Source organism: Electrophorus electricus, chromosome 7, assembly GCF_041902795.1.
Source record: "Electrophorus electricus isolate QZ-2024a chromosome 7, ASM4190279v1, whole genome shotgun sequence".
Lineage (NCBI taxonomy): Eukaryota > Metazoa > Chordata > Actinopteri > Gymnotiformes > Gymnotidae > Electrophorus > Electrophorus electricus.
Genome location: NC_137503.1, coordinates 3,775,001 through 3,785,973, shown reverse-complemented (window position 1 = coordinate 3,785,973; position 10,973 = coordinate 3,775,001). Strand labels below are relative to the sequence as shown.

The window sequence follows — 10,973 nt, the reverse complement described above, 5'->3', positions numbered from 1 at the left end:
ACCAATTTTCAGCTTTATTTGAAATGACTTACAATCTGTTTAATGATCAAATCTACATCCATCCAGTAGAGTAATATTTTTATTTTTTGGTTTATACTGTATCAAAATACGTACACTGAATATTTACAACATTCGTAGCATTAAAAAGAACAAATATCTGTACAAAACATCAAATGTAAATGAGCAAGAAACTGAAATACTGTAAAATTGGCATGTGTAAGTTGTATATTTGCAAAATTGCAATATGCTGGAGTTGCATCATTTTTGTTCAAACTACAGCTACATGATACCAGTATTTCTTTTTATCAGGCTACGTTGCGTCAGTCTTAATCCAGGACAGTTAATGGATAAAAAAGATAAACATCAGATGTAACAAAAAAAAAGCTTGCTTACAGTTAAGCCTGACAAATGTAACCATTCACAACAAAGAATTATGGCAAACAAATAAACATAATACTATGAATCCTATTGGGAGTAAACATTCTTTACAATCCAAAAATATACCTGGTCCAGGTAAAAAAAATAAACAAAAACATGAAGCCCCCAATGATTAATTTCTCTGTGTAGAGAATATATGGCAACAGCTCAAAGTCTCAGCATTTCTTAAGTGCTGTGTCTCAAGAAATATTAAATGATAAATCAATATGGCAAAGCACCGCTTACCCTAAGCTATAACTGCCTGCACCATACTAGGGGCTTGAAATGACAACTAGACCAAAATACACCCAGAAAACAAACAAACAAAAAAACAAACAAACAAATAACGAACAATACCACCCTTAAAAAAAAAAATAAAAAAATTGTCCCCCGTCCCCCCCCCGCCTGTCCCCCAATAAACCCCCCCACAAAACCCCCTAAGAAATTAAGTGCATTTAATCTGCATACTTTTAAGTGAAATTGAGCACTGGATGAAGCTGTACAAAAGTGTGTTCATGCTGGTGGGTGCGGGTATCAGTAAATGTTGAATATCATGTCCTGCTGCACGTTTGACGTATGGACACCATGCATGCGTGCGCTCGTGTGTAAGTACGCGTGCGCCGCTCACTCGCCCTCCTCTTTGATCCGCTGCTGTTTGTTGCGGCGAGAGTCGGGGGCCAGGTCAAAGGAGAAGTCGGTCCAGTCGTCGCGTGGTGGGAAGGAAATGGTCTGGCGGAGGGTGAAGCGCACAGCGTCGATCACGCGCTCCCCCCGCGCCTCCGTGGAGCCCACACTCACCGTGGACGCCCCACTGGACGTGCGCAGGATGTGTGGAGGCGGAGAAAACTCCATGGTCTGCCGGTGCTCCATGATCCCTTTCCAGATAATGTGCTGGAACTCGGCAGGAATCTTCAGCCGGGACAGGTCCTGCAGAGGCACCGAGCCCGGAGCTCATAAGTTAGGGAGGCACTGCACAGATGCAGATCCACCTCAGATCATGCTCATACACACTCAAACAGACAATAATCTTACACACACTCAAACACAGACCATAGTCTTACACAGATCCACCTCACCTCACATGCTTGTACACACTTAAACATCATATCTCACATTCATGTGCGTGCATGCATACACGCACACATCCACATGTTCACCTAAACGGATACCAAATCTCTCGCACGCCCACACGCACAAAGGAAGCTAGCGGATCCTCACCTCAAGGTTATAGTTCTCAATCTGATAGATGTTGGTGAGGCCTTGGGCAGTGAAGTAGTCCAGACAGGAAGAGCAACCCAGCCGCAACAGGAAGCTGTATAATTTGATTTATAAATGAAACCATCAACCAATCTGGGCTTTCTTATAGTGTTGAATAAAAAAACCTGATTAATTTAGATATGCAAAGATACAATAGTGTGTTGGAGGCCTTAAGCCTTAGAGCAGGCCTACCTGGAGATACTGCTGTCAACTGGGTAGGGTGGAGGGGGTGTGCAGTGGGAGGAGGGCACCATGGGTAACTGAGGCTGCAGGCCATGGGTGGGGCTGAGGGAGCTCATATCCGTGTTCATGGGAATGTGTCCACTCATCATGGGACTCACTGCGGGTGGAGCAACCAGAGGCAAAGACACCGTCAGACATGTAGAAAACCTCCGGGTATAATTACTCAGAGACGGTGTGGGGCACCCCCAACCGTCATGCTCCTAATAAATTGCGTGTGCTTGGTCTGAAGCGGACCGATAGCCCCCCTGGCGTACGGGCGAACAGTGGACAACTGAAGTTGGGTTCACGTAATATGACGAACACCGACAGTAACCGTGAGCCCCGGGGATTAGGAAGATCTTTGTCTCACAAAGATCCAGTTCACTTGCAAAAGGAAACTGGCTGTCAGAGAGACAGTGAGACGCAGAGTGGTACGCAGGAGCTGTCGTGTTCAGACAAGCTCAGCCCCTGAGGGAAGCGGAGGGGTGAGACCTGTCCATGGAGAGGGAACCCTGACACTAAACTTCAAACAGCAGTGATGTTACAAAGAGTGGAAACCAAAGGGGGGAGGTTTGGTAGTGGGTGTGTTCTATATTATTTTACTTTATGTTACTGTATATTACTTTATAGTATTATCTTGTATATGCTTTGTGTGAATAATATTTTGTGTGTGGGTGTGTGTTTTTATATATATATATATATATATATATATATATATATACACACACACACACACACACACACACTCCCATATTATAAAATGCTCAGGCGCAGAACTGGTTTTTGATTGCACAGTTTGTAGTTCGACTGTATTTTAGGAGTATTAAAGACTAAATATTAATTATATTTCTGTTTTGCCTACTTACCTAAACTCATTAGAGTCGCTTATGTCAAAATCACGTAGGTGTTTGCATTGCAGTCTAAGCAGCACAACAACATTGTTTAGTCCATGTGGTGCTTGTGCAAGTTCACCCAGAGTCTCAACACAATCCATCAGTGCAGAGTAAAGCCTTACTGTCAGTGAGGCCTCCGGCCATGCTGGACGGGGTGAGGGTGTTGCGCTGCTGGGGGTTGATGAGCTGGCTGACCGAGGGTAGCTTGTTGACCTTTCCATGGGGGGGGGAGGCGGAGCCGAAGGCTGGCTGTGGGGGCAGGGGGCTCCTGGAGCAGAGGAGGGGGGGGGACATGGCCTGTAATTCGTACCGTCTGACAAACAAGAAATAGAGTTGCTGTCAGTCGCACAGCCCGGTGCTGTGGTTACCGGGAAACAACGGAAGATCTGACGTCGTCCTGCGTTACCCGTAATAGTTTGTTAATAAGAAGGTACAAGAGAGTGCAGAACGCTTTGTTTCAAAACTGTATATGAGCTCCTGTGATGTGGGGAATAAAGAGAATAAAGAGAAACAGAAAAATGAAGGCGAAAGAGAAATGACGCAATGTCTGCTCAAAGCTCTTCTGGAATACTGTAAATGTATGGCAGCTATGTGTATATGCATGTGCTTTCCACAGTCGAATAACTGCTGAAAACACCAGTGCAGCTGCAGTACTGCAGTGTTGCATTAGTGCATTTTCGGATTGCAAACAGAAATTGAAACTTGTAATATTTGCATATCAACACTTACTATCTGAAAAGTGTCTTGCAGCAAGTACCGTAGACTTCACTGCATTACTCACAACTCTTAGGTGCTTAGGTGAATCCTTTCTTGGAGGAAATGTTTTGTAGAAATGTGAATATAAATGAATATAAACGGATGGGCTCTAGCCCTCTTTGACTGCTGATTGCGTTTCACTGAAAAACCTCAAAATGAGGATAGACAGAATCTGCTCTCTGAGAAACAAAGCAACAGCACTGAGCGACAGAGTGGAAAGAGGAAAAGAAAGGTTTAGTAGAAAGGTCAAAGCAGAAAAGACATTTATTGAATAATAACAAACCAAAGTGCAAGAAGCATCAGTTGTACAGCTAACATTTGTTTCACATAGAACAGGTAATTAACGTGCTGACTCTATAGCAATTACTTTTCATTCTCTCTGACAAAAAAATACATTTCTCTTAAGAAAATGTACATATAATCAAGTCAATCAAAAAATGAAACCAAACTGCTCTGCAGTGCACTTTATAAAACATGACCAGCATTATTAAAGTTTTTTTTTCAATAAAGTTCTTTTCCCAAACAAACCCACAGACAACTAAATGAGTCCAGCTCCAATAATAAAAGCCATGTGAGCCATTTTCAAGAGCTTAAAGAATGCTATGAGTCCCGTAGAAAATATGTGCTTGGTTCCTGGTTCAGACAAATCAGGATTATATGATATGAGAGGAGAGAAAGAGAATGGAAGAGAAAGCAAGCGAGACAGAGCTGAGGATGAGGTGGTCAGCTGAGAGGCTGGTCTTGTTTCTGTGCAATACCAGTATATCAAACAAGTGCTGAGGCAACAGCCAACTCAGCAATAAGGGCCCTTTAAAACAAAAACAACGAAAAAACAGACACTGAAATGAAAAGGGTGGGATCAAGAGAGTCAAAACAAAAATGTGACACATTACGTGAGAATATGAGGTCTTAAATTGGGCACATAATTAAACGTTCACTCAAGTAAGAGTGCAGGTTGTTAAACTAATGAGCACGCAACACTGATCATTTGAAAAAAATTAGTCATTCTCAATCTAGGCAAAAGACTTTCGAGGGAAAGAAATCATGCAGTTCCCTTCTGCCACAACAGTCAAAAATGTCTTTAAGCAATTGCTTAAATACAGTGAAGAAATACAGCCGTCTGGGTGGCAGCAACCACAGAGACCAAAATTTGTTGATGTCCTTTTTTTTTTTTGTGGTGTCAAGTGTGGCAGTAGCTACAGGTGGCCACCTGGAGAGACGGAGGGAGGGATGGAGAGATGAAGGAGAGTGAGAGAAGTGGGGGAGGCTGAGGAAGTGCAGGAGGAGGAATGTGGCTCCTGCTTTTAGGAAGCACTGAAGCGTCTCCTCTGCTCCCCAATCGGCTCCAGCAACTCTGATCGCAGGCGGGCCCGTAGAAGACTGCAGAGAGAGAAGGAGAGAAACAGAGAGAAGAAAGAGAGACAGACAGAGGAGAGCGAGAGAGCGAGAAAGGGAGAAACAGAAGAGAGGGAGATCGAAACATAAAGAGAAGAGGGAGATATGGGGAGAAAGCAGAAGAAGAGAGAAAACAAAAGGCGGGAAGGAGAGAGAGAGAGAGAGAGAGAGAGAGAGAGAGAGAGAGAGAGAGAGAGAGGAGTAGAGGGGTACAGGGAAAGAGGGAAATGAAGGATGGCATCTAAGGGAAGGACGGACATCGACCAATTCACAGCAGAACGCAAGGAAACAGAAAGAAAAAAAATGGGCTCGAATGATAACAGGGAGACGTTACTGGCTAACAAAAAAACGACAAATAACAGAGCTGCTGACTCTCTGGCAGTCAGGAATGCTCTTATACCTAGCTGACTGTATTTAGTCATTGGTTTCACCTGTGCTAAAAATGTTAATTCCCACATCAGAAAGCTCGTCCAGAAGCACCGAGTACTGTATACTCAGTCAGAAAGTGCTGCTAAAAGGTCAGGTGCCAAAGTGGGCAGAAAAAAAGCAGAGTTGGTCATTTGAATTAAATATAAATGACCTGTGAATTACCGAGAGAATTAAAATGTGTTTGAAGTAGCAAATCACTTCAAGCATTGTTACCTAATTAATGTTTTAAATTAAGCCCTTTAAAATAATTTAGGATTTGGCTAAAGAAACAAACAAATTAAATAATGTTCTACTTTGATTTATGTGATGGATGTGTCCTGAAATGCTTGCAGTAACAAAGATGGCCACTGTGGGGCACTAGTAGATAACCATGTAGAAGCATTTTGTGAGGGCAGGAACAGGAATACAACAAGAACAACAGAAAAACATCCAAATAAGAGGACCAAGCCACTGAGCAGGAAGTTCCTTTTTATTTATTTGTGATGGAAAAAAAGGAAGCAAAGGTTAGACTTACAAATAAATCGTATGAGCAGAGAGATGCACGGGAAGAAAAGAATGAAAGCATGCAGAAAGAGAAAGGAAGGCTAAGGAATAGGTCTATCCAAATCAAAGTACTGACACAAACACAACCCTGCCCTCCATATTGCCTTTGGAGCATAAGACCTAACACAACACTCCGCAGGCAGGTTTCCCAGACATGGAAAAGATGTAGTCTTGGAGTAAACTGCAGAGCCAATAGTTAATCACCAAAGAAAACAATTTTTTAGTTTAAGTTTAGGCTTAATCCAGATCTGGGGAACTGGGCCTAAGGGTTGAAGCTAATGGAAGCCAATTGGAGAGGCTCTGAACACCTCGTGCCCCGCTCTCTTATGAGAAGGCTGTTTTAAAGTTAATGGCTCTCCCTCACCTGCTCATTTGCGTGCACGGCAGAGAGCCTCTTCAGCTCTGCCGAAAGACCACGGCCCACCACCTCCCTGGTGAGCTTCCCCACTGCACAGAGTGCCAGGAGTCGCAAATGACAGGCCAAAAACCAGCAGAAACGGTGATTGCGCAGACACTACCTCACCTGTCAGATTCTTAATGAGAAGAGCCCACAAAGACGGTGATTACAGCAGGGCGTCCCAAGTGTGGTGCGCACAGCTCTAACCTCCACCTTCCCTCGCCTTTGTTTACTGCTTTACGGCGCGCTGGGACTGCAGACGCTTCGAGCCCTACCCCTGCACTTAGGCAAACTGCTACAGCCAGTCTGGCTACTCGGAGAAACCAGCGGGCTGATATCCAGTCCTGGTGTCTTGCGCTGCACTTACGCAACATAGAACTAATCTGATGGACTGCCACTAACCTGCATTAATCTAGCATGTATTAATCCACCACCATTTTAGCAAGGTACACCCTCAGTTAGGCAACAGGCTGTTTCAGAAGATGGTTATTGCTGTGTAAATAACTCAAAAAGCTTACATTTCAAATGAGCTTCATTCACTTAAGTCACGCGCCCGGCTTAGCGTGCACCCATGCAGTGAACACACTGAGAGCATAAAGGTGTGTTCTGGTGCAGGCAGACATGTAACGCTTCAGGCCTGAGCTTTCAGACCCTGAGCAATCATAAGTTGGTTGGCTGTGCAGTGCATACCTGCCCAAACCCATTCATCCCAATGTCAGAGCAGAGAAAAGGCATAAATCCATGTGGAAACAAAACCCATGCTAGTAAAGTCAGTTTAGATTAAAACAATGTAACACTGCAAACAAATGCCAGGGTGGACCTTGGTGGTGTGTGTGTGTGTGTGTGTGTGTGTGTGCCCGTGCGCGCACGCGCGTGTCTTGCCTGCTTGCAGTAGCCATAGCTAAGCTCAAAAACGGGCATATTACTGCTGAGCATAACCAAATAATCACACCCTCCACCCCCCGAGAAAAGAAAAAGAAGCCGATGAGCCACACTCGCTGACTGTGGTGGGCCGGAGCTGCCCTGCGTTTGGCCTGACTAAGAGCCCTGGTTAGGCGTGAGGTACTCACTGTTTCTGCAGCAGATTCTGCTGTTGCTGCCTGTATGACTCTATGGTGTGCTGAGGGAGAAACTGCATAAGCTCCAGAGACTCTTTGATTTTCACCAAAATCTCATAGATTTCACGGCCTTTAATCTGTTGGGCAGACACAGGAAGAGCAGAGGTTGAGACGCAGCCAGGAGTGTTTTTTTGTAAAGGTTTTTAATGTTGCCATGGTTACGGACTATTTTTTTTTGCAGGTGCTGGGTCATGATTTTGCTACAGTTCCTGCCGCATGTCAAAAACGGACTAAATTCACGAAGTCACTGACACTCACAGGCAAACAAAAGACTTCCTCATCAGTGGATCTTCTCTTCTTGATGGATGATATCTGGATACCGTGAGAGGCCTGCCGGAATGCTGTGGCAATGGAGGTGAAAGAGAGAGAGAGAGACAGAAGAAAGAGAGAGGAAGAGAGAGGGATACAGAGAGAAAGAGAGAGTTATGAAGTCAGTCAACAGAGGAGGCCAAAACAAGCATGATACTCATAGTTATAACAGCGGAGAGACCCACACAGAGGGTATCATGCAGCTAGGCAGGCAATGCAAGGCAGGATAGGGCGCCACAGGGTGGGGAAGGGTGAGGTTATTCATAGACCACACATCATACAAAGTGCCTTAATTAAAGAAGAATAAATACAGAATCTAGGACAGGTAGGATAGGGACATGCTGTGTGCAAAAAGCCACTTTATGTTCATGTGTCAGTGACCAGTGCTGTTCCGTGTGTGTGTGTGTGTGTGTGTGTGTGTGTGTGTGTGTGTATACTCTTTTTTCCCCTTTTCTGTGTACCAAACATCCCACAGTGAATGGATGATGAAAATTCAATTGTGCGGCCAAAAACAAAACTCGTCTAGAATGTTTTTTACACAAAAAAACTTTAATTTGGAAAACTACGATAGCCCAAGAAGGTAGTTTTGGTGATACACAGATCCACGGAAAACCCCACAAAGCCAGTAAGATGTGCATGTCCGACTGTGCACGTGCGTTGGAGAATAAGCCCCGTCACCTGCCCCAGCACTACTTACGGCGTTTCGTACCCTCAGAGTTTTTGGTGCCGTCGCTGACGTGCTGCTTGCGGATGCTGTCCTCGTCCGCTTTGCGATCGCGTCCCGGGCACGCGCAAATCCGAGCCTCAAAGCACCGACGGCCCAGGACCTGGCCACTGCAGGAGGAACGGACACACACACACACACAACACCGCCGTTATCAACATGCCCAGTACCCCGGCCTCTACACACGGCACAGACAGGAAGCAGGAACAAGCTGTGGCGTGGGCTTACTCTCTAGTTTCCAGGGTGACGATGATGAGGATGGGGCGTCGGTTCATACCGCCCACGCAGCTCGAGTTGCACATAAAGTTGTACAGGATTGTCGTAAACTCAGTACCCACCTATGGAGAAAGAGTGCTCGCGTCACAAACAAGGAACAAAGGGCCTCCGGACGCAGGCAGCCACCGGACGCGAGGAGACGGCAAACGTGTTTGTGTGCGACAGTCACCTGAGGGGGCTCATATGGAACCAGCACACTCTGACGGCCGGTGATGGAGTCCTCCACGTACTGGGCATGACTGTTGCCCTCCACCCTTATCAGGTGACTGGGTGGAGCAATCTGGCCTGATCAACATTTATAAAAGCAGATTAAAATTTCATATATATATGTGTGTGTGTGTGTAAGAATCCACTGAGGCACAGTCTGGAGGGCTAACGTACCATCGTTGAACTCTCGGCTGAGTTCATGGTTGGGGCACCTCTTCACCACTTCAGTCACATGCTCCGCTTTCTTGTAGACTGGCATGGCCCGAATGACTGCTCCTTGTGGTGGGTTGGTCAGAACTTTAATCTGAATGGGGCATGTTTTAGCAATCTGGCAGTACAGCTTCTTAAGGTCTGTCGAGTACTGGAGAGGAGAGGGGAGGGGAGGAGAGGAGAGGAATTCACTTGTATTTCACCGTAATGAAAGTTTCTCATTTTCTCAGCGGAAAATGCTTCAAAGCCATTTACCAAAACCTTTTTACTTGTCACTTCAATAAACCCTTCACCAGATCAAAAGTGGAGAGGATGTGTTTTTTTTATGGCCATAGGGTGCATGGGGGTGGAACACCTGCAACATGGCAACCGTTGAGCTTAGCAAGAGCAATAAAACCCCAGCGAACAGTAGCAGCAGCTGGCTACTGGCTAACAGCACACTGCCCGTGCCCTGGAGCAGAGGGGAGTTAAACCAGACCTGTGATTATGGCTACACACACACACACACACACACACACACACACACACACACACACACACACACACACAACCTATTTTTAAAATGTACTGGCTTAAAAGAGATCTGACCCAGAACACAGAAGTCACCTTCTGTCCTCAATCAAAGCAGTAGAAGAGCTGGAACTCGGGCGTATTCAAGAACATTATATTCTAATCTTCTGTGGCTGAAGAAGTACCCTAACCATGCAGTTCCAAGGTTGTCATTAAACCAGCGTTTCCCCTTAACCCTCCGCATCTGTGGTGATGAAAGCCTGACGTTGCCTAAGAGACCTCCGTGTCACTGACCACAGTAATCAGCCTTGCAGCACATGCTCGGGGTGACTAACCCTAAACACCGGCGGCTGACATTACCGCCGAGAGAAACAGGGTGTTCTCATGCACACTGCATCACTGTGTATTACAACCACAACAAACAGGAAGTACTGTTTCAAAACATGCTGAATGACACTGCAGGAACTATTACACATTTCTGAACGACTCGCAACTCGTTTTTTAAAAACACATTTCTACCACACACATTTAGCTCTCTGATGCAGTAATATGTGAAACCTAGGTAGGAGTATCTGAGGTATACCAGGTTATTCTAGACATTTAAGATGCTGTTTGTCGTTTCATTTTTGCTTCACAGTTAGGCTCGATTTCGATGCGATTGCGACGGCCGACGCGCTGAACCCATCGCAGCCTTTCAGGACTGCAGAGATCGTGCTGACTGATTTATAGGTCTAACTGAGCATCCCTCAGGCTCTGGATAAACCACGATGACAGCGCAGGCCGGCGTGTTGCTAGGAGGCACACCGCATGTTATAAATAATGATAATAAAAAAAAAAAAGAAAAGAAAAAACATTGTGTAAAGACAAGTCAACGCAGGACTCGACGTGAAGACAACCACACGATTCCCTTCTAATTGTTCTGAACATGATTTTGCTCAAACCTAAACTAAACGAGGGTGGGGGGTCGAAGTGTCGCCGGCGAAGCTCGCATTATTTTAGGGACGCTCCGTGTCGAGGACAACCTGTACGTGGCACGTCTCACGGCTGTGAGTGACGGCGGCCTTATCGCTGACTGTTCCGGCTCGCTGCCCGTGTAAAGAGAGGAGAGACACGGGCAAGCGCCAGTGTCCTCCGGGCCGGCAGAAGGCTCTCCGCTAAAGTAACCGCAGCATGTAAAACGCTACAAAGAAAACTTTCCTCTTAAGCTCATCTGTAAAGATGAAGAGGGAAGATGGGAACATCGCTCCAGGGTGTTGGAAGGAACAATGGCACATTAAATTCCACTTCTATTAACTTTTGATTTGAAATGT

The 10,973-nt window shown here is 45.6% G+C and overlaps 1 protein-coding gene across 9 annotated transcripts in view; it reads right to left on the bottom strand.

The window, feature by feature from the left end:
- Positions 1 to 65: 65 nt before the first annotated feature.
- The window catches only part of tp63 (tumor protein p63), a 46,686-nt gene continuing 35,778 nt past the window's right edge, over positions 66 to 10,973 (bottom strand). For 4 of the 9 annotated variants that reach the window (XM_027007718.3, XM_027007719.3, XM_081717174.1 and 1 more), the window contains 10 exons: positions 9,118 to 9,304; positions 8,906 to 9,021; positions 8,689 to 8,798; positions 8,434 to 8,570; positions 7,686 to 7,768; positions 7,380 to 7,504; positions 2,912 to 3,057; positions 1,867 to 2,014; positions 1,636 to 1,729; positions 66 to 1,344 (listed from right to left, as the gene is read on the bottom strand). In XM_027007718.3, the coding sequence (XP_026863519.1) occupies positions 1,042 to 1,344; positions 1,636 to 1,729; positions 1,867 to 2,014; positions 2,912 to 3,057; positions 7,380 to 7,504; positions 7,686 to 7,768; positions 8,434 to 8,570; positions 8,689 to 8,798; positions 8,906 to 9,021; positions 9,118 to 9,304 (1,449 nt within the window). In that variant the 3' untranslated portion in view covers positions 66 to 1,041. Of the gene's footprint in view, positions 1,387 to 1,635; positions 1,730 to 1,866; positions 2,015 to 2,911; positions 3,058 to 3,791; positions 4,926 to 7,379; positions 7,505 to 7,685; positions 7,769 to 8,433; positions 8,571 to 8,688; positions 8,799 to 8,905; positions 9,022 to 9,117; positions 9,305 to 10,973 lie in introns of those variants that run through there. The other 5 variants (XM_027007720.3, XM_027007721.3, XM_027007724.3 and 2 more) reach the window with 3 other exon arrangements.